Source organism: Mesoplodon bidens (genome assembly GCF_964165515.1).
Source record: "Mesoplodon bidens genome assembly, chromosome: 19".
In the NCBI taxonomy this organism is placed as follows: Eukaryota; Metazoa; Chordata; class Mammalia; order Artiodactyla; family Ziphiidae; genus Mesoplodon; species Mesoplodon bidens.
In genome coordinates this window covers 53,658,471-53,681,396 of record NC_138179.1, presented here as the reverse complement: position 1 = coordinate 53,681,396, position 22,926 = coordinate 53,658,471, and the positions used below count along the sequence as shown (strand labels likewise).

The 22,926-nt window shown below is 55.6% G+C and overlaps 1 protein-coding gene across 2 annotated transcripts in view; it reads right to left on the bottom strand.

Moving 5' to 3' along the window:
- Positions 1 to 8,451: 8,451 nt before the first annotated feature.
- Positions 8,452 to 22,926, bottom strand: part of SRCIN1 (SRC kinase signaling inhibitor 1) — a gene marked incomplete at its 5' end in the record, with an annotated part of 66,629 nt that continues 52,154 nt past the window's right edge. For both annotated transcript variants that reach the window (XM_081219171.1, XM_081219172.1), the window contains 4 exons: positions 8,452 to 9,463; positions 17,355 to 17,501; positions 21,967 to 22,119; positions 22,406 to 22,560. In XM_081219171.1, the coding sequence (XP_081075297.1) occupies positions 9,329 to 9,463; positions 17,355 to 17,501; positions 21,967 to 22,119; positions 22,406 to 22,560 (590 nt within the window). In that variant the 3' untranslated portion in view covers positions 8,452 to 9,328. The remainder of the gene's footprint in view (positions 9,464 to 17,354; positions 17,502 to 21,966; positions 22,120 to 22,405; positions 22,561 to 22,926) is intronic.

The following is a 22,926-nucleotide window of genomic DNA, read 5'->3' as shown; positions in this document are numbered from 1 at the left end:
GGCATGAGTCAGCTGTCTCACTTGTTTGGGAGGGAGGAGAGGGCAAGAAAGGGGCTAGGATGGCGCAAGAGTGAGGCACCTGGCCCACGGAAGGAGGGCAGTGGGGCTGGACCAGGTGGTGGCAGGATGGAGCCAAACCTTTGCTTCCTGGTGGCTTATAGGTGTCCTGGGAGACTGGCCTGAGCAGTGACTTGGACACAGAAATAAGATGGAAGGGCGCTGACCCTCATTGCTGCAGGAGATTTTCATGCACCTGTTCTCTCTTTTCCTGTAGAGACCAGGAAGGTGCACAGGCACCTTCCTTCTCAGGTCTGTCTGGAACTTCAGAACGGTCCAGAGGTGCTGCCGAGCAGAGAGGAGGCTTGGGCAAGGCCCAGGCCACCGATGGGGTCCATCCTGGCCAGCCGTCATCATAGGCACTCCAGATCCAGGCGCTATCCCAAGAGGACAGTATGGGTTTTGTCCTTTGTCTTATTCACATGTGTAGGCCTTACAACCTGGGATGGGCTTCCTTCCATGTCATGTCTCTATAGTTGCCCCTGCCAGCTTCCAGGCTGCCTGTGATGAGCCTAGTAGCCACCGGTAGGGAAAACAGATGACAGTTGTCAAAGAGAACCTAGGGAAGAGCCCTGGAGCTGGGATGAGCTTAGTGGCTCACTGAATCCCCTTCCTCCCTCCATCTCTGCCCCATAGCTTGTTTTTGTTTGGCAAATGAGCTACAGCCAGTGTTATTGTGGGCCCACACCAGCCCCAAGGGCATTATATGTCCTAAGCTAATCCTCCAACACTCTCTGGGGCTCTGGCCACAACGCTGTTATCTCCATTTTATATATGAGGAAACTAAGGCACGGAGACGTGACATACTTGTCCAAGGTCACACAGCTAGTAAGTGGTGAAGCCAGGATAAATCTAAGCCCTGAGAAAATACATAAAGACAGGGTTACTGCCAATTGGGCCACCTTCAAGCTGTAGTAGGTTTTGGATGAGAATGGATCAAAACCTTGTGTTCTTCTTCAAAAACAAAGAGAAATGAAGACATCTCCAGTAAAGAAAAACAGAGAATTTGTCGTCAGCAGACGTGCCCTATAAGAAATACTGAAGGGAGTCCTGCAAGCTGAAGTGAAATACACTAGATCAGGGGTACAGGTCCCCGGTACAGGTCCGTGGCCTGTTAGGAACCAGGCCGCACAGCAGGAGGTGAGCGGCAGGCGAGCAAGTGAAGTTTCATCTGCTGCTCAGCATCGCTCCCATGACCACCTGAACCATTGCTCGTGTTAACTGCCTGAACCCTCAACCATTCCCCCCCTACCCCCTACCCCCACCCCAGTCCGTGGAAAAATTGTCTTCCATGAAACCGGTCCCTGGTGCCAAAAATGTTGGGGACCACTGCACTAGATGGTAACTTGAATCCACACAAAGAAATAAAGAACACCAGTAAGGGAAACACATAAGCATTATAAAAGACAGTATATACATTTTTATTTGTAAATCTTTTTTTGTCTTCAACTCTTTGTCTTTAAAAGGCAATTGCATAAAATGATAACTACAAGACTGTATTGACAGGCTTATAATGTATAAAGATCAAATTTTTATGACGATAATAGCATGAAGGAGTCAGGAAGGAATAGGGAGCTATAATGAAGCAAAGTTTTTGTATACTATGAAAATTAAGTTAATATTAATCTGAACTATATATATATATATATATATATTTTTTTTTTTTATTAAAAAAATTTTTTTTGGCTGCATCGGGTCTTAGTTGCGGCATGCGGGATCTTTATTGGGGCATGCCGGATCTTCCGTTGCAGCATGCAGGCTCAGTAGTTGTGGCACACGGGCTTAGTTGCCCTGCAGCATGTGGGATTTTAGTTCCCCAAGCAGGGATCAAACCCACGCCTCCTGCATTGGAAGGGCGGAGTCTTAACCACTGGACCACCAGGAAAGTCCTGAGAGCAAATCTTTTTTTTTTTTTCGGTACGCGGGCCTCTCACTGTTGTGGCCTCTCCCGTTGCGGAGCACAGGCTCCGGACGCGCAGGCTCAGCGGCCATGGCTCACGGGCCCAGCCGCTACGCGACATGCGGGATCTTCCCGGACCGGGGCACGAACCCGTGTCCCCTGCAGCAGCAGGCGGACTCTCAACCACTTGCGCCACCAGGGAAGCCCCTTGAGAGTAAATCTTAAAAGTTCGCATCACGGGACTTCCCTGGTGGCGCAGTGGATAAGAATCAGCCTGCCAATGCAGGGCACACGGGTTCGATCCGTGGTCTGGGAAGATCCCACAAGCCGCGGAGCAACTAAGCCCGTGCGCCACAACTACTGAGCCTGCAAGCCACAACTACTGAAGCCCACGCTCCTAGAGCCTGTGCTCTGCAACAAGAGAAGCCACGGCAATGAGAATCCTGTGCACCGCAACAGAGTAGCCTCTGCTCACCACAACTAGAGAAAGACCATGCGCAGCAACGAAGAACCAACACAGCCAAATATAAATAAATAAATAAAATTAAATTAAAAAAAAAGTTCGCATCACAAGAAAAAAATTTTCTGTAACTAGGGATGGTGACAGATGTTAACTAGACGTTGTGGTGATCATTTCACAATACATACAAATATTCAATTATTATGTCGTATACCTGAAACTAATATAATGTATGTCAGTTGTACCTCAAGAAAAAAACTTTATTGCTCCTACCATTTTATTTCTGTAAGCAATGAACAATTTAAAAATGGAATTAAGAAAACAATTCTATTTAAATAATAAAATACCTAGGAATACATTTAACAAAAGAAGTGCAAAATTTGTACCAAGACAACTAAAACATTGTTGAAAGAAATTTTAAAAGATCTAAATAAATGGAAAGATATTCCATGTTTCAGAAGACCTTATGTGGTTAAGATGGTAGATTCAACACAATCCCCATTAAAATCCCATCTTTTTGTCTTTTTGGCAGAAATTGACAAGCCGATCCTAAAATTCCTATGGAAATGCAAGGGACCCACAACAGCCAAAACAATTTTGAAAAAGAAAACAAAGTTGAAAGTTCCCAATTTCAAAACTTACTACCAATCAAGATATGTAGTACTGGCGTAAGGATAGATATATATTTCACAGGAAACGTTTCTTTGGAAAACTCCAAATCTTTTTGGGTTGAACTAAGAGGAATAAGGATTTTTCCCTGACGTGGGCATGATGGAGGCCTGAGCTGAAGCGGAGAGTCTGTGGATTTTGAGTGAAATTCCTGGCACTGTGGCCAGGGGTATGGGATGGAGCTTCCTGCCAGGTATCATTATGAGTACTGTCAATCATTCGGCATCAGGGAGTGTCAAGGGAGCCTGTGTCAGCTAATGGGCACGGTGGCCTCGTGCCCAGGGCCCCAGCACTGTGGATGGTGCTCAGCTACCCTGTGGGCTCCAGGATCGCTTAAGCCACTCAGAGGTCAAGGAGGAAGAACACACCCAGAGGACTCAGAGGTGTGCAGTGAGGGAGAGAAGATGTGGGTTTCCCAGGTTTCTATTTGTAAAGCAGTCCCTCTTCTCCTATGAATTAGGATCCGGCTCTGAGGCTAACCTGAGGTCAGTCAAATCCTTTGCCCAGTCACTCTCCCCATCAGTAGACTGGAGATAATAATACCAATAGCCCACGTGATGAAGATTAAACGAACACTTAGTAAGTGTAGTGATGAGTATTATAAAGCACTAAGAAAGCGTGGCTATTGGGAGAGAGAAGTCATGGGTTTAAGTCTTAGCTCCACCACTTTGTAGCTACAGAGTCTCTGAGATTCAGTTTCCTTCCCTCAGCCCTCAGATTGTTTGCTTTGAGTGAGTCCAGGCAGCCGTCATCTGTACCTGCCCCTAAATAACAGCTCTGCTCTCACTCCTGCCCTGCCCTCGCCCCATCTCATCACACCACAGCCACAGGTAACTTCTGAAGCAGCATCAAATCACGTCACTTTCTGACTTAAAACCCTCCTATTGGTTCAACGGCTCTGAGAAGAAATCCACTTTCCTCACCACATTCACCCAAGACCCCCTGTGATGGGGCTTTGCTCACACTCCCATGTCATGTCGTGCCCCCTTTCCCCTTCTCAGTCTCCTTGGGTTTCATTCATTTTCTAGAACCCACAGATGACTTCCCACCTCAGGGCCTTCTGTGTGGGACACTCAGCCACCAGCTCCCATACAGCCACCCTGTCCATTCTGAAGATTTCCCCTCAAATGTGACCTCAGGGCCTGGTCGCGCTCTCTGAAGTGGTCCCCATTTCTCAAGGCCACAGCCGTTGCACGCCTGCTTCCCCGGGGCACGACTCACCGTCTGCCTCGATTTTGCTCAGGTATTTGTGTTTCGGCTGAGTCCCCTCCTAGGCGCTCAGACATAGTCCCAGTGAGTCAACGAGCAGCGCCGGCGAGGAGGAGACAGTCGGGAGGCATTTGAAGGACGAATGAAGTGCCTGGCATAATTCCTGCCATGCATTGATGGTCCCATTTATTATTTGATCTTGAACTGTCAGTGACAGGTGATTCTAGAAGATGAGGAGGTTTTGGCTACTGGCCCAGCTTTCTGGGAATAGAGTGGGAGAGAGAAGGCAAGATCTGCTGACATTTAAAAAGGGACAAAAGGGATGAGGTCTGGCTGAGAGTCTGAAGGGCTGCTTGGTAAGTGGGTGACCCATGGAGTGGGGCCTTGCCTGCAGACAGCGAGCACATCCTCACCCTGAGCCTCCAGTGAGGCCTGGAAGAGGGTGGCATAGGCCACTGATGTTACCTCATGGGATGGAAGGGATGGTTTGCGGCAGGCGGGGGTAGAGGAGACCCAATAATACCCCAGGTCTCAGCCAAGCTAGAGAATGCCTGGAAGGGCAGGCTCAAGGACCCTTAGAACATGCTGGGACAGTGGCACAGCCTTCAGAATTCCAGGAAAACCTGAAAAACCCAAGCAGGACATCTGGTCCACTCGATGGCGGGGCAGGCTAGACTCTGAGGTGGTAGCCTTGGAAGGGGCCAGGCAGCTCACTGGCTACAGGGCCAGGGTGCAGGGCTCCCACCCAACCAGAATCGAGGGTAAATCTCCTCTCAGGGGTCTTCTAATTTCATAGGCGACCATGGAGTAAGTGGAGCCTGTAGGCCTTTGAGGAGGACAAAGCAGAGACACAGCATGATTGGGGCTAAATCTTCAGGCGAGTATTTTTCAAACTGTAGGTTCTGACCCATTCAAGGGTCATGAAATCATGATTCATGATTGAACCCAATTCAGTGGGTTGTCACCAAATGTTTAGACTATAACAGAAAATAGCAGAGTACACTGTATGTAGTAGGTGCTGTTTCACTAAATATGTGGGTGTTTGTGTGTGGACATGTCTAAATCATTGAGATGTAAAATGGATTTTTTTTTTTTTTGGCTGTGCCACATGGTATGCAGGATATTAGTTCCCCGACCAAGGATCGAACCCGCGCCCCCTGCAGTAGAAGTGCGGAGTCTTAACTACTGGACCACCAGGGAAGTCCCTAAAATGGATTTCTTACTGTGAGTTACAGCTCTAAAAAAGCTTGAAAGCTGATGTTCTTGATAGGATGGGTGGATACCATTAAAGGGTCATCCCACTCAAAGGGCAGGAGGCCAAGACCCGATCCAGGGGACTGCTGGAGGTAAGCAGACCCGACTTGGCTTTGGGGGAAAGCATTGGGTTTGGAGTCGGGCAGAGCTGGACTCCAATCCTGACTCTGCATCCAACTAGTTGTGTGACTCTGGGCAAGACGCCCAACGCCTCTGGCTTTGTCACTTGCAGGTGTAAGTGACGCCAGTAGCTTCCTCGCTGATGGTGGAGACCTGGCGCCCCGTGAGTTAGCGGCTCTTCTCCAGCATCTGGATGAGGTCGGTTCTCACGGGCTCTTGCAGGCAGCAGCAGCCCCAGGGCCCGTTTCGGCCTCTCCCTCTTCGCGCTCTGCCAGCTCAGCTGAGGGGCAGTGGCTGCCAGGGATTCCCCATCCTCCATCCCACCCACCCCAGCACCTTCTAGGATGAAGATGAGAAATAACGAGACAGAAGCCTCTAGGAAGGAGATTCAGGAGAGGAAGAAGAAACAAGTTTTATTTAAGCCCCAAACACTTGGCTAGAAAAACCGAAAAGGAAAGAGAGCAGGAAAGTGGGAGAAGAAAAGGGACATTAAAAAAGAGAGACAGAGAAAACACAGCAACCCTTTCCATTTAGAAATTGTCAAGTTACACTGACAGAGGTCACAGAATATCCACAGAAGCCATCACTGCTACACCAACACGGGCCCTACAGGGTGGACAGGGCGGGGTGCGGAGCCGGGCTCGCCCTGGGGGGTCCCACCTGGGACCCCTCTCAGAGCCTCGGGCCTGAGGCTCCTGGAGAAACAGCATATTGCGGAAGGGGCGGGAGAGAAACCCCCCCATGCGAGTAACACAGCACAGTGGGCAGGGGCTGGGGGGACCAGCTACAGGGGTCCCCCCAGACGTCTTGGTTTTCTCTTGGTCAAGCACACACTGATGGACGGAGCAGCGAGGCGCATGCAGCTGGGGGGGCCTTGACGTGCTGGGGGCTTGGAGAGGGCCCAGGGGCTGGAGGCCTGGGAGGGGAGCCGGAGCGAGTGGTGCAAGGACGAGGGACCATACACACAGGCGCTCCCACACGCGGGGTCTACACGCATGTGCACGTGCGTGCGCAGCTCACACGCCCCTCCACGTACACCCTTCTGTCCACACACATACAGGTCACACATTACACGCGTTCTCACATGCCAAGGCCCTCCACATCAATGTGCAGTGGGCACATGCCAATGCCCAGGCCAGTTACATGCACCGCTGTGTGCACGCCTCCCTGCACACGTGTGGGAGGTCACGCCTGTGCACGCTCATGCTTCCTTCCCTCCGCACACTGGTGAATGGACTTGTGCCAGTAGATACACACACACACACACACACACACACACCCCATACACACAGAGGCTGCGCACAACTCCTCCTGTAAATGTGCAGGCACCAAAATGAAAGATGCAAATTCCACTGGGCTCCAGGTGAGTGGGTGGGGTGGGGCACAGGACTCCCTCCATTTGCTCCCTTGTGGATGGACACGCCCTTCCTCCCCCCACCTCCAAGAGACATTCAACTCAGGACAGTGACGGTGGGGCAGACGTTCAGGGCACAGGGTTGAGGGCGGGAGGTGCAGCAAGGGAAAAGTAGCAAGCAGAGAGTAATGGAGCGGAGGGAGGAGGGGGCACCACTCCCCGCCTCCCCCCCACCCCCCGAGTCAGGGTGTCTCTGTACAGCCGAATCAAACCAAACCGTCTCACTGGACCACAGAAGCCAGGCCAATGCGCCCACCCTCTAGCCCCCTCCCCTGCCAAAACAGCGGCCAGGGAGAGAGTGCCGTGGTTTTCTTTTTTTTTTTCTTTTTTAAATATTTATATATATTTATATTACGTATATTATATATATATATATAATATGTAAATATATTTTTAAAACAATATAAAATGTTAAGACACTTCACTTAAATGTAAAGAGTTGCCTGCAATTAAAAGTAATTGCATCATTTATGAGGTCCTTTTTTTTTTTTTTTTTCTATTTTCCAGGGTTTTTTTTTTTTTCAGGACAGATTTTTTTTTTACCTCTTCTTTTGTTATTTTTCAAAAAGGCTTGCTTGCCTTTGTACAAAAATGATCCAAAGCTAGAAAACAAGGATGAGCCAACAAAAACAACAACAGAAAAAGAAAGAAATGAAGGAACACAACTCAATTCCCCCTCCTGCCCCAACCCTCAACAGCTCCCCGTGGCTCTTCCCCAAACTCCAGGCTCCAAGGTCTAGGAGGTTGTGCCCCTGCGATGGCTCCTTCTTCCTGTGCTTACTCGGGGAGCCTAATCCCAACGCCCCCTCCCCTGTGCTTACCCCACTTTGTGCTCCAAATAGGAATCCTGCTCCCTGGGGACCCCACTCCATCTTCCTCCTCCTCCCCCATCCACAGACTCTCCCTGCCGGCCCCTCACTGTGCCCTGGGGGAAGCGGGGCTAAGAGCCAAAACTGGTCTCTCCCGCTCCTTCTCAGGACCCCACTAAAAGAAAGCCTCACTGCCCACAGCCTCTGCAAAGCAGGTGCCCACAGGTTGGCGGGGTGCTGGCTGGCTGGTCAGGCTTCAGGGACCCTCGAGGATCTCACCAGGGGTCCCCAGCCCTTCCCTGAAAACCCTCACATCTCAAAGAGGATGGTTGAAGGTCAAGTCACCCCACCTGTGGGGTCAGAGCTGTCCTCGCTGCCCCCCATGAAACCCCTCTCTATTCCCCCCCCCACTTCCCTCACAACCAGACCCTCCCCACCCTCCAGGCCTCAAAATCTAATCTGCTACAGGCCCTGCATTCTTGCCCGCCCCACCCCCGTTAAATAAGTTAATGTCACTTAAAGTGCTAAATTAGGAAACTAAAAGTACCAAATACCCCTCCTCAGGGCTGCCCTCTCCCAGGGCAGTGTCCCCAGTGTCAGGCTGTCTGCTCAACCCACCGTCCACAACCAGCAGTCCAAAGGCGCCCCTTCCTCCGATCAGCGCCAGCCAGGCAGCCCCTCTCCACAGGAAGGTGGTCCCGGGAAGCCAGCTCCTCTCCGAGGACACACAGATTCCACGGGCTCCCACCACCCTGAGGCCCCTCCACCTCTGGCCTCCCTCTCCAGCCCGTCTGTCTCGACTCCAGGCCCACCCGGGCATGAGTGGACAGGAGCAGAGAAGCAGCGGCGTTGAGTCACATCCCGAGGTTGGACAGACAGGTGGGGCACCTCCAGGGCCAAAGGCTCCCGATGTCCTATTTTCCAGCCTGATTTTGGGGTTGGTCCAATGTCCAGGTTTTCCTCCAGGAGGGCTTCCGAGGAAGGGGAGAGGGGGTGTCTGGCTGCTCCAAGTCTCCACGGCGTAGAGTTTGTTTGGAGTGCTCTTGGGAGGAGTGTGTGTGAGACGAGGAGGTGGGGCAGGGGTGCAGGAACTTCAGGATGGACGTGGGAGGGAAAGTGGGGAAAGAGAAAAGGAGGCATGAGGACAGGAAGTGTGCCATTCTGGAACAGGAAGTCAAGGGAGGGTGTCATGTTTTGGTTTTTAGTTTTACTGGTTTGCTTTTTCTTCTTTTTTTTTTTTTTAAAAAAAGATAATTAAAAGTGAATCATTAAAAAAACCAAAAACACCAACAGGGGATGGGCAGAGAGAGCTGAGGACGGGCCACCTTCAGGGGGTCTGGAGAATGGTGTCGGGGTGGGGTGGAGATGAAGGGAAGCCGAGGAGAGAAATGGCCCGGATAAGGGGGGGTAGGCGGGGGTGGGGGGTAAGGGAGTTTCTAGAAGGAGATGGAAGAATTCCTCGCCCCAAAGGAAGTCAATACGGGGATGGAGGTTCTGGAAGCCGAGGGCTTTTCTGAGACTGGGCTTGAGGTCTCATTTGACCCGCTCATCTCTTTAGACGGTTTAGTGACCTGGAACAAAAACAGAGGTCAGGGGTCAGAGAGAGGAAGGGGAGCCTTCGTGCTGGCCCTCAGTTACAGGGTTGTTTTTTTTTTTTTTTTCTTTTGCGGTACGCAGGCCTCTCACCGCCGTGGCCTCTCCCGTTGCGGAGCACAGGCTCCGGATGCGCAGGCCCAGCGGCCATGGCTCACGGGCCCAGCCGCTCCGCGGCATGTGGGATCTTCCCGGACCGGGGCACGGACCCGTGTCCCCTGCATCGGCAGGCGGACTCTCAACCACTGCGCCACCGGGGAAGCCCCAGTTACAGTTTTAAAAAGTGAAAAATCTCCACAAATCCAAGAGAAGATTAACTGCAAACAGCAGAAATCAGAGGAGGATCCGGAGAGAGTGAGTGGTCCCGAGACAGGGGAGGAGGGGGGGCCACAGCAGGGGCAGAAAGGGGGCACAGGGTTGGAACAGAGGGCCTGGGGTGGGAGGGTAGGTCCACGGTTACCGATAGGAAAGAGAGAAGGCGGGAGAGACAGACCAGAGAAGCACAAGGGAGGGCAGCCCAGGGCCAGGATGGGGACCAGGAGCAGAGTGGGTGGGGAGCAGGGAGAGGGCAGGAGAAGGGAGGAAGAGGTGAAACGTTAGCTGCCAAAGGGGAGGCGGGAGCGGGGCAGCCCAGGCTGGGAGTAGGGCCCAACCAGCCAGCAGCCCAGACAGGGCCCCTTCCAGCCTCAGCAGGCCTTACAGGAGCAACTGAGTAATGAGCTTGTCCTCCTGGGGGACACTTCTTTAAAGACCCTCCCCCCCGCCGCCTCCTGCCTCGCAAGTGTTCCTCCAGCTCTGAGCTGTGCCTTGTGGGTAATGGGAGGTCATCCCCTCATGATGTGTCACCTCTGACAGAAACAGCCGTGCCCCCGCCTCACCTCCAGCAGACCCCTTGCACTTACAGTGGTCCTGGAGGTGATGGCCTGTCACAAATGCAGATTCCAGGGCCCCGCCCCAGGGTCCATCTCTAGCGTGAGCTCAGGAATCTGCATTTTAGGCAGGCGCCCCACGTGATCCTGCTGCACAGAACTCTGAGATGACTCGATTAGGGCAACATGGACCAGGTTTTCTCTGTAGTTGTATCCACTGTCCCTCCTGGCCTTGCTTAGCTACCGACCCATCCTGATGAAAAAAGACAGAAGGGATGAGGACTAGAAGCAGAGAGCTGTGGCACTGACAGAGACCTCCTGCAGGCCAGGTCTGGGCACGGTCACGCCCTTTCTCCCTGACCTACATTATCACCCAGCTGCTGGGCAGCCTCTATCAGATGCTTTGCAGGGGGAAACCCAGACGGTGCCTCCCGCAGCCTGGAAGGGAACCAAGGAGACCGTATGTACCTGACTGGCTGACAGTGAACCCGCCCTTGAGGTTGCTGGTCACATTTCTTTTTCCACACGTGCACAGCAATCCATCTCTGGGTTATGCTCACCACACTGCAGTCTGAGGTCTACATTTTCCTCTTTACGAAAATCTAGGCAAGAGTTCCCCGTTTGGGTCTTCTAACCCCTCTCGTCGTGACTGGCTGCTCATTCCTTACTCAGAGGGGTTCTAGGCCCACAGCCCCACATCCTAACAACCACTCAGCCTTTTGCCGAGTGCCACGTGCCAGGCACGGCCTGTGTTCGCAGGGTCCGGGTACCCGGACCTGGAGACAGACTCATTTAAAGACAACCTAGAGGGGACATCCCCGTTGGTGCAGTGGTTAAGAATCCGCCTGCCAATGGAGGGGACATGGGTTCAATCCCTGGTCTGGGAAGATCCCACATCCCGTGGAACAACTAAGCTTGTGCGCCACAACTACTGAGCCCATGTGCCACAACTACTGAGCCTACGTGCCACAACTACTGAGCCTGCGTACCACAACTACTGAAGCCCGCACGCCTAGAGCCCGTGCGCCGCAACAAGAGAAACCCCCGCTTGCCGCAACTAGAGAAAGCCCGCGCGCAGCAACGAAGACCCAACGCAGCCAAAAATAGACATTAATTTTTAAAAAAATTAAAAAAAATAAAGACAACCAAGAGCTCTCTTCCTCCCGTATCACTTACTTGTGCTCCAGTCCCACCCCTCCCTGCCCATCATTTCCCGTTTAGAGTTCTTTCCCCCAAAGCCAGGTGGGAGGGGAGCACATCCGCTCTCCCGTGTCCCTTCACATCCCACCGCGTCCCAAGCCAGCTGTTGGTTCCCTCCTGGCTGTCCTCTTTGGTCTCCGCTCGCCTCTCCAGTTAAAAGCTTTTTCCATTCCTTCCCTTTAGCATTTGTCAAGAGCCTCGGTCTACTCTGAGCTTTGGTTTTTGGAACACCCGCCTTCCGGCTTGTGCCGCCACCTGACTCCTGCATTCACTCAGGTGATGTGTCCTCGCCTAGGCGATGTCCCCTTTGTCCTACAGCCGGTGCAAGGCCTTTAAACTTCAGCAAGCAGCAGCGTTTACCGGCTTACGTGGATACCCGCCTTCTGCATGGAGACCTCTTATACTTGCTCTGTGAGCATTTGTTTTGTAACAACTTCTCAGGCCATCTTCCCTCCCAGGAGGCTGGCCGCAGCAGCGTCCAAAACCCACTTTTCTGAAGCTGAGGGAGCATGTCCAACCGTGCCCAGTGACCATGTCCTGTGCTGCTCAGGGCTCTCAGCTGGCACAGCTGCTGTCTCTGAAGGTTCTCTTGGCTTCCGTGTCACCAGCCAGTCCTCCCCCCATTGCTCTTAATTATGTCCAGAGAAACAGAGCTTTGTCACCTTTGTGACAGGCAGAAACCACATAGATGGTCAACTTTAGCTGGGGGAGACTGGAACCGTTAGCCAGACCCAAAGGGCTGAACCCCACACCCCTCCTCTTCCTGTGGGCCAGAGTCTAGCCCCCTCTCCGCGCCCCGAGCCTGCCGACCTGTCCCTCCGGGCTACGAGGCATAGATTTCCACACAAGCGTAGGTCATCTTGATGCTGCCCACCCTGTTGGCGCCTCCTCCAGGGCCATTCCCAGGGCCACCTCCTTCTGCCCACATGCCCTTCTTCATAGCTATTTGCCTGAATCAGGCACTGGGCTGGCAGAAGAGGTGGGGCTTCCTCCAGCCCAAGGGGAATGGGTCCTGATAAAACCTATGGCGACTCAAGCCGTTCCCTTCTCCTAGCCAGTGACTGATCTAGAGACGGCAATGAAAAGAGAGGGGAGGTCAGCTGGGGGCCCCTGGGGAAGGTTCTCCTGCTCCTACAACGATCTGTGTGCCTAGGAGCCCTGGAATGAAGGCAGATGTGTTCGGGTGGGGTGGGATGATGGGCCAACAGAACAGAAATATGGAAGGAACCCAGGTCTTGACGTCCTTGAGCTGCTGAATTCCCCAACCCTGGAACCTCCCTGCTTCTTGTTTCGTTAGCTAATACCTTTCCTTGTCATTTAAGCCATTTTGGAGTTTCTGTTATGTGCAGCTAAAACCGCTTAGACGGCTACACGTGAGGCCCGCCATTGTTCTAATGTTCTTGTCAACAGCGTTCCCGTCATGAGTGCCGTCTCCCCAGGGGTTGGCGGCACCCATGGAGTTATGCTTCCCGGCAAAGCAGTAGAAGCCAGCATTAGGACAAGCAGAGTTTGTATCTGGCAGACCTGGGTTTTAGTCCCAGCTCTGCCACTTCCTAACCATGTGACCTTAGGCAGGTACCTCTCTGGGTCTTCGTGTCGTTACTCACAAAGCAGGGATAACAGTCCCTACAGCACCAGAATCACGTGAGACGATGCACACGGAGCACGAGGCCCAGTGCCTGCACTCAGGATGCAGGCAATAAATGGTAGCTATTATTATTATTATTATTATTATTATTATATCATTAGTACATTAACATTTCAAGTCTGCATTGTCTAGTTCCATCCGGACTGGGCCTGATCAGTGGCAAATTCATTCATTCATTCATCCACTCATTCACCTAACCAACAAATATTTATTGAGTGCCTATGTGTGCCAAGTACTGTTCTAGGTGCTGTAGGGATGTAGCAGTGGTTAATGCACAGATTTTTAAAGATATAAAGTTGTGGGCTTCCCTGGTGGTGCAGTGGTTGTGAATCTGCCTGCCAATGCAGGGGACACGGGTTCGAGCCCTGGTCTGGGAAGATCCCACATGCCACGGAGCAACTGGGCCCGTGAACCACAACTACTGAGCCTGTGCGTCGGAAGCCTGTGCTCTGCAACAGGAGAGGCCACGACAGTGAGAGGTCCGTGCACTTCTATGAAGAGTGGCCCCCGCTCGCCGCAACTAGAGAAAGCCCTCGCACAGAAACGAAGACCCAACACAGCCAAAAATAAAAATAAATAAACAAATAAATAAAAATTTTAAAAAAGATATAAAGTTACGAGGATTAAATCAGATACTTAAAGTTGGCACAGAAGAGGGTGCTGTTTCTATTTGCCTCTCCGTCCCCAGATCTGATTTCTGCCCTACTCTGCACCCTGGTTGGCTGACCCCGCCATGCCTTGGCTGGCTGGCTTGGCCGGGTTTGCCCACTGGGGATTATGACAGGGCGGAAAGAGAGAGGGGGTGAAGTTTCTCCCTTACTCCCTCCCCACTTGGTGCCATGTCGCTGGCATGCTGTGCCCTCCATAACTATAGCACCTACTGTCCAGCTCTCACAGGACTCCCTAAACCCTATGTCCCCAGACCCCTCTCCCCAGGGAGGTCCAGCTTCCTGCTCTCACTGGTCCTTGGGTGCCTCAGCATCTCTTGCTGGTCCCTTCATTACAGTCTCTTCACTGGAACCAATGGAGGAGATACACTAGGTGTCCAACAGTTGCTTAGCCCTAGTAGAAGAGGGGGTGTCCACAGTCTCATGCCTGCACCAAGCCCTTGATCCTTGTCCCCTGGGAATCTGGCTCTCATTCCACCCCTGAATCTTGAGCACAACATCCAAGAGCTTTTCCTCAATCATTTCCTCTGATTTCTCTGTGGTATCAGGCACTGTTGCACCCCCTCGGAACTTTCTCCACTCCTCCACCCCGATTTCTTTGTCTGGTCCTGGCACTTCTATTCCCCTCTCCCTCATCATTGTCAAGGCAGCTTCGAGCTCCTGGTGTCAGAACCACGAGATGAAGGAGAGGCCTCTGTCCAGCCCTTGGCCCTGACAAAGGTACAGTGCAGCCAAGCACGGTGGTGACTCCTTCCCCTTGGAGAGCGCTCTGTGGCTTTCAAAGCTCTTTCCCACACACGGTATTATATTACATGAACTCAGAAGCCGGCCTCTGGGTTTTTGTCCCCATTGTACAGATGAGGAAGGAGCCTGCAGAAGGCAGAGGACTTTGACCAGGGTCACAGACTGAGCTGGGATGGAACGGTGCCCTGGCCTGAGGACGGAGGGCCAGGTGATATGGGTGACTGGAGCAAATGCAGGGGCTGGGGTTGGGGGGGGCGGGCAGGGAGAACTGGGCTGAGGGAGCCAAGGTTGGTCATGAAGTGCCAGGGCAGCCAGTGAGGGAGTTTTGATTTTCTTACCCGACTGGGGCTGGAGGGCACGGGTGGTACGCTGGGGGGGGGTGATAAAATCAAATCTGCATTTTACAAACAACCCTCCCCACCCTGCAGGTCTGGGAAGATAGGTTAGGGGTCACAGAAGTTGCAGGGAAACCTTAGAAGGGCACGCACTGGGGCACCGAGGCACAGGATAATTTTTTCCCCTGCTGCTTTATAACATTTCTTTACTTTAAAACATTTCTGCAAAGAACGTGTAATACTTCATTAGAGAGAAGATGCTTTTTTAAAGAAAGGTTTCTAAAAAAGTGAACGTGACAGAGATACAGCCACACCAGTCATGTGGGAAGAGAGAAGCACCATGTAGCTGGGGAAGGTGAGGGAGTGGGGGAGCTCAGGGGACCCCTCAGCGCAGGTGGATGCCCGGGGCTGGTGACTTTCCCAGGTGCTGAGCAGCGAGCAACAGGGGCAGGTTTGTGCTCAGAACAGAGACTTGGGCAGGGACAGATGGCGCCTGGTGCCCAGGGAGAGGAGCACGTGGTGTGAGCGGCAAAGAGGCTGTGGAAGAAGATGGACGCAGGGGAGTGAAGAGGTGGGCAGAGGAGAGGTGCCCAGGAGGGTCAGTGAGGGCCAACAAGGGAGGAGAGGATGCCAAGGAGCGGAGGGTCCCACGGCCCCCCAGTGCATGTAGGGGGGGCAGGGTGTGTGCCCAACATGCTGCAGAGAGGTGGGTAGAGCACGGTGCAAAGAGGCCATTTGGAGGCCACTGGAGACCTAGCCACGCCCAGGGGTGAGGCTGGAAGGAAGCAGGAGGAGGGGGTGGGTTGAGGAATGAATGGAGGAGAGGGCGTGGAGGCGATGGAAGTGACTGGGGCGGCAGGGGAGAGGGCAAGAGGCAGAGGAGCTGGGTGCTGGGGGAGTTGGGAGTCAGGGTGAGAGGTGGGGAGCATAATTCCAGAGGAGGGAGGCGCCTGCTGAAGAGGCTGAAGCAGCTCTGTGCGGGGGTGGGGGCCTGGGTGTCAGTCTGGATTTGAACCCTGCTCCAGCACTCGCCGGCCCTGTGACCTGGGTAAAGCCTCAGTTTCCCCATCTGTCAAATGGGGATAATAAGGCCCATCCTCAGAGTAGTGAGTGTGCAATGAATTAAGGTGTGTGTCTGGCACAAGTGAACACCCCGGGAAGCTCAGCAGCCGTTCTAGACCCGAAGAGAGACCAGCCTGGACAGGATGAGGGGAACTCCTCCTTGGTGGTGGCCGGAAAAAGAGCTGGGGGTGGGATTGGCAGGATGCGTCTGGGGACCCATGAGGAAGACGGTTGGCCCGCAGGGAGCTAGTGAGGGGCCTGGCTGGCCCGTCTCCACCGGACTCCCCAGGGGACCAGCAGGCAGGCCTGTGTGCCCAGGGCTGGGCAGAGCCATGTGGTGGGAAGGGCTGTGGGATCCCTGGGTCCCAGTCCTGGCTTTGATGCCCCCTCGCTGTGGGCCCGTCGGAAGTCCTTTCCTTCTCTGAGCTGTCCCCTCATCTGTAAAGGAGGTGGCTAGACTTGCCCATCTCTCACCTCCTGCCTCTGAGCCTAGAACCTTCTTCAAGTCACAGCATCTGGACATTTCATGACCCCCACTCCCACCCAGCACTCAGAATGGACCTGACATACAGGAACTGCTCGGAAATACTTACTGAACCAAATGAGTGCACACAAGGTCTCTCTAAACATCTAGGCCTGAGGACCACCTGCGTCTTCCGACCTGGCCACAGGTGAGCCACAGGGCAGAGACATCCATGGGCGAGGTTGTCAACTCTATATACCGTCCCAGGCCCACTAATTAAATCTGAAAGAGGGTGCAGCGCCTCCACCGGGGGGCCGAAGTACTTCTCCCCTTTCTCCCCCTCCCCGTTAACCACACTGCCACCCAAACACGAGACTGAAAAGCAGATGCAAAACTGGTTCCTCCCTTAGTTGGGAGGTGGCCTGAGAGCTAAGAGGGAGGCTGAGATGAGAGTGGGGACCCCAAAGAGCAGGTGGGACCTGAGAGCAGAGGGAAGGTAGCAGAGGAGGGGAGTGGAGCGGCAGGAAGGCAGGCATAAAGGCCCCTTCCACACCCCGGGGCCACCAGCCTTAGCAGGGTCTTGTCCAGGAGCGGCCGAGGAGACAGCCCTCTCTGGTCCTGAGTGAGGGGCCTTCTGAGAGAGGAGCCATCCGGCTGAGAACCAGATCCTGAGCACTGGGACTGGGGAGAGGAAGGAGAAGATGGCTTAAGGCACCAGTGGGGCAGTCCTGGCCGGGAGGACCTCTCTGGGCAGCCGGCAGGAAGGTGGTCACAGGAATACTGGCAGGAGATGGCCAGCACACAGCACTGCCAGTGGCGGGGGGAGGGGGAGGGCGTCTGGATGGGGCCCAGGCCCCGCCCCCGCGGCGCCCAGGCTTACCTGCTGCTGGGCCTGGATCCTCACGTACTCGGCCCTCTGCTTGCCGTGTTTGCTTTTGTCGGGGCTGCCTGCCTGGCCCTGGGCCGCCTTCAGCCGAGAGGTCCCCAGAGTCACCACCTTCATGGGTGGCACGCTGCCACCGCCACTCTGCAGGAAGAGGCACGGGGTCAGGATTGGAGGTGGGGTCACACAGGCACCCCAGGCGCAGTGGGCCCTCTGAGACCTGGAGAGCCCTCCCTGGCTCCACATCCCCACCCAGGAATCAGGCCCACTCTCTGAGGCCAGGTTTAAGGCCTCCCTGCAGGAGAGGGGACGGGGCCCCCGGCCAGGTTCCTAACAGCTCCTGGGTGAGAGCCCTGGTGGCTTCCTTGAGTAGTCCGGGGGCAGCTGGTGCCCTTCTGGGGGAGGCATTTTTAAGGTGAAGGTCCCTGGCACCACCACCACCACTCCTGGCCCGAGAGAACGTGCCTGAGATTTGGGGGAGGGGTCTCTATAATGGCAGACAAAGTAGGATTGGCAGCCCCAGGCCCACATCTTCCTCTGAATGGGAGGATGGGGGGGAAGTCTCCCTAGAGATGGACAAGTCCAGCCCCCTTGAACCACCCCAGGGACCAGGCCTGCCCAGAAGGGCTCTGGGGATCCAGAGGCGCAGGCAGGGAAACAGCAGAGACAGAGAGAGTCAGACAGGAGAGGAGGAGGGGAGGGTGGGGATGCAGAAGGGGGAAAGAACTTTATTTGTCGCTTTACAGATACAGAGCGGAGGGGAGAGGCCCTGGTCCCCACCACGGCTGGTTAGGCTGATCCCTGGGCGGGCCAGCTTCCCAGCCTGCCAGGGGCTCTGCCTGCAAAGCCAGCCTGGCACCGGGCTCCCAGGAGGGTGGCGGGGCTGAGAGAAGGCCAGTGGGAGGAGGGGGCTGGCGCGGTGCTCCTGCGGCCTCCCACTCCCTCCAGCTCTGAAGACTGGAGCAGGAAGGTAAGAGGAGAGGACGGGGCAGGAGGCAGCCACCTGGGGACCAGGGGGCGGGGGTGGGGGGCTGCCGGGGGATCCCGCGGCAGGGGCCGTGCCCATCTGGCTCAGGGTGGCTTCCAGCTCCCGGAGCGTCTCCTCCAGGCTGTCCATCCGCTGGGTGGTGGCGCCGCGCCCCGTGCAGCCCAGGCCAGCAGCACGCTGACCCCTGCACTCCCCGCTGCAGGGTTGGGCGTCGTGTCCAGAGTCCTTGAGGGTCTCCTCTGGGTAGGTCTCGGCAGCGGAGGGCTCCTGGGTCCTGTCTGGGGCAGGTCCCCGAGAACAGGGGACCCCAGCTCCTCCCTTTTCTGGGCTGCAGCTCTCTGTCCCCAGTCTCTTCAGAGCAGCCCCTTCCTTCTCCAGCATCGAGTTGTTCCCGGGCTGGGAAACCTCAGCCATTAGCCCTGGCGGGGCCTGTGGATTACCCCAGCCCCTCCCGCTGCCAGCCAGGGTCCGGGGTCGTGGTGTTGGGGCTGTCCTGAGACTGGGTTCCTCAAGCCTGGCCTCTGGTGGAGAGGGAGGTTTGGGGGCACACTCTGTCAAGATGATCCGGGGGACGCAGAAGGGCCCGGGGCCTGCGGCAGCCTGCGGAGAGAGGAAAGATGAGGGAGAGTGTGATCCCTGCAACCAAAGCACCCTGAGCTGGGATGGGGGGTCACATGTGGGTGAGCCCAGCCCCTTCCTTTCACAGATGGGGAAACCGAGGCAGGGGAGGGTCCTGACTGAGTTTACCCAGCAAGTTAGAGGCAAAGCTGGGACTAGAACTCAGGCCTTTTTCCACCACACCCTACGGTCTCCCACTTTCTGGCAAAGATGCCAGTTTACCTAGAAGCACAGACACATGTTTACATCTCATCACCCATGTTAAACTCTGAGAGCAGCTCTCATGGTTGCTGCCAGGAGTTTACCCGTCTGCGCGATGGAGTAACAATAACGTGAGGCTGGTGGAGGATGAAGTGGGCACGGGCTTGGAACAGTGCCTGGCACCGTGTAAGTGCTCCATAGATATTAGCTATCTGTTGACTCTAACTGGATGTCCGATACCCGCAGCCCCGTGTGGGTGGAGACCAGGTGTTGGCCTCTGGCCTCGGAGGGTGGGTCTGCCATCCTCATCTCAGGCCAGAGACTCCTGGTCCCTAACCCTTACTTCCGGAGCTTTCCCTGAGGGCTTCACAGTCACAACGGGAGGGGCTCAGTTAAGTCCCTCTGCTGCACAGGCTTGGGCAAAGCTAGAGCATCTGCCTCTGTGTGAGCGTCCCGGGCTCTGGCTTTGGTGGGGGCAGAGAGAGAGGCCCCCAGTCACCCCTACCCCACTTGCGTGAATTCTGGTCTAATTCTGAGCAGAGTTTTATACCAGGAACTTCATCTTTAATCCTTTCTGCTGCCCGTGAAATGGCTACTACTCTCATCACTTTACAGATGAGGAAACTGAGGTGGGGGGTATCATGTAATTTACCCAAGGTCACTTACTCACAGCTAGCTAGTGGCAGAGCCAGGATTTGAACCCAGGCAGTCTGACTCCAAGTCCAGTGCTCTTTCCACTAAAAGGAGCCATGGGGAGATGCGTGGGGGGCAGCAGGGACCCCCAGACCCCTCGCCCAAGGCAACCCACCCAGCCCTGCCACCTGCTTACCTGGATGTGGGAGGTGCAGACTGGGAAGGCAGAGAGGGCGACCCATGCCCGCCCGGCTCCACTGCCCGATGGCGCCTCAGGATGCAGAGGGGCAGCCAGCCCAAAGGGCCAGTGGAGGGGCTCTGCCCACTGGACCCCAACAGGACTGGCTTCCAGGGCCAGAACGGTGCAGTGGCTGGGTGCAGCGGGCCAAGGTGCCGAGGGCACAGCCAGCCTGGGGCAGCCCTGCCATACTGCTCACCCCGAGACGGCTCCTTGGACTGCTCTGTGCCCATCCTCTGCCCAGAAGACAGCACTGTCTACCCGTTTGGTGCCTGTCTGCTCCCCCTGCCAGGGAGCCAAAGCACCACCAGGTCTCAAGCCAGGCTAGCAATCAGGTGGCGGCCAGCACAGAACCCACTGTGGGCCAAGAGAACCAGATGAGGAAGGTGAACACGTGCGTGCATGGGAGGCTCCCCTCTGCAAAGCAGACGCCCTCCTGCTACAACCTAACTGGGCAGGGGGAGAGATTCCCAGACCACCGCCCCGCAATTCCCCCTCCCCAACCAAGCACAGCCCCCTGGGGTGCAGACAGCAGGTCACCCTCAAATTCCCAAGAAAAAATAAAAAGGAAATAAGTGCAGCAGGACAGCAGCAAGGACTGAAGTTAGAGAGAAGGAAGAAATTCCCAATGTCGAAAGACAGAACCGGCAGCCAAGGAAGGGCGTGGGTTTCTTCCATCCTAAGCTCTCTGCCCAGGTGGGGCCATGGGGTGGAGAGAGGCTGTCAATGAGCCTTCCTCCTGGGTATCCTGGTGCCCAGTGCAAGGCATAGATTCTAGTGGGAGAAAGAGCCCCCACCTGGCACAGGCAGCAGAGTAGGGGAGATGGGGGCAGGGACTAGGCAAGGGCTCAGGACAGTGTCAGACTTTGAGTTGGGCCTAAAGTCATGTAACAAGCAAGATCCAAACTCCAATCTTGGACCAAGACAAAACGTGGGCTTCGGGCCAGACCTAAACTCTGGCTGCAGATAGGAACAAAATACCCAAGCCACCACACGCCAGACCCGGAATCAAGCCTGTAAGGAAATGCAGACCCAAGGGGGCCACCAGGTACCAGGCTGCTGGAGTCTGGAGAGGGAAGGAAGGGTGATGCACCCCTCCTTGGGGCGGGGGAGGGGGGGAGGCCGTGGCAGCGGCGGGAGTCAGGGATGTGACTGGCAGGTTCTAGCGGGGGTTCTAGCGGGTTAGCGTGAGAAGTGAGGAGAGGAAGCGTGGAGGCACAGGCAGAGAGAGCGTCGTGAGAGGTGGGGGGCAGCCCGTTACCTTCCACGTGGGGCCCGGGGCTGAGCCCCCAGGAGGCCCCGGGTCCTGGGGGAACAGCAAGGTGGGGATCGGCTGGCGGCAGGGCGTGGGGGGGAGGGGAGACACTGAGCTTCTCTCAAACACCTGGGGAGCAGAAGGTGGGGGCAGGTTTGGAGGAGGGGGTACAGGGAGGATGGGGGTGCTGGGCTCTGACGCAGGTAGTCATGGGGAGGGGGCGGCCTGGGCTGGCCCTCCTTGGCCCCTCACCATGGCCACTGGCCACCAGAGGCCCTGGTGGTCCAGGTCTTCAGCCTCTCAGGGAGGGGTGCTGAGAACACTCGAGTCTGGGTGACTTACAGCACTGGGAGGGGGTTAAGATATATGGGCGAGTTTGTTAGAGCTTCTGTTCTCAGAACTCTAGGGGATGGGGGTCTCAGAGCGCAGGAGGTGTCCGGGCAGTTGCGGGGCGTCTCAGACACTACAGTAAAAAACTCAAACATTGGGGGAGGGACTTTAGACCCCCTCCCCCATTTTACAGCGGAGAAGAAACTGAGGCAAGCAGCAGCCTCGGTGGGGACCCAAGAATCCAGTCCCCTGTCCTAGTCCGGGCCCCTCACCCTGGGGTCAGCTTGACAGGCAAAGGGAGGGGGCCTGGCTGATGACTCAGGGGCCAGGTGCGCCCCCGACCCACCTCCAGCTCTGCGATGATGCGGTCCTCGTCGTCCTCATCCTTGATGGCTGAGGCCATGATGGGGGGTGTGGAGGACGGGCGGGCCACCTCGGACACGGCTCGGCGCAGCTTCACCTGGGGCTTCTGCACCTCCAGCTCCTCAGACTCGGCCTTCTGCAAGGGCCCGGTCCCCATCAGGACCAGGCTCTGGCGCCCTCCAGCTCACCTCCTAGGCCCCAGCACTTCCAGACCATCTCCCACCTGCCCCAGCTCCTCATCTGCCAGGATGGCCCCTTGCCATGGAGGAAGCCCAAGCCAGAAGCAGAGTCACCACTGGCCAGCCGCCTTTCTTTCCTTCCACTTCCTCTGAGAGAGGGGACCACCCCAGAGAGCCTCCAGAGGTCGTCTCAGGCCTCCCCCCAACTCGACCCCCTGACCCCTACCCAAGCGGTGGCGGTACCTTGATGAAGGCCGAGTCCTTCTTGCTGGTGACCACGACCTCTCCAGTGCGCGTGGTGGTCAGGCCATGGGAGGAGGGGAAGCTCCGGCGCGGAGGGGGCGGCGGGGGCGACTTGGACGGCTTCTCCGTGCGGTATCGGGGCACTGTTAGCTCATCTGCGGGCAGCCAAGGGACTGGGGCTCAGGGGACTCGAACGCCTGGAGTCTGTGCGCCACACCTGACTCCAGGGTTAGGATAAACCTGGCTTCCTCCTCCGGGGCGGAGGGGAGAGGAACGCGCAGGGGAAAGGGCACAGGCCCCCTCCTCCTTCTCTCCTACCTCCCCATGCAATCCAACCCCAAGCCCTGCTGCTCCTCCCCTTACAGCCCTCTCATCCCTTGCAACTCAAAGCGTGGCCCGTGGAACCACAGCATTGGCAGCACGTGGGAGCTTGTTAGAAATGCAGCAGCACAGGCCCCACCCAGAGCTGCTGAATCGGAATCCACGTTCTAGCAGGTCCCCAGGTGATTTCACGTGCACAT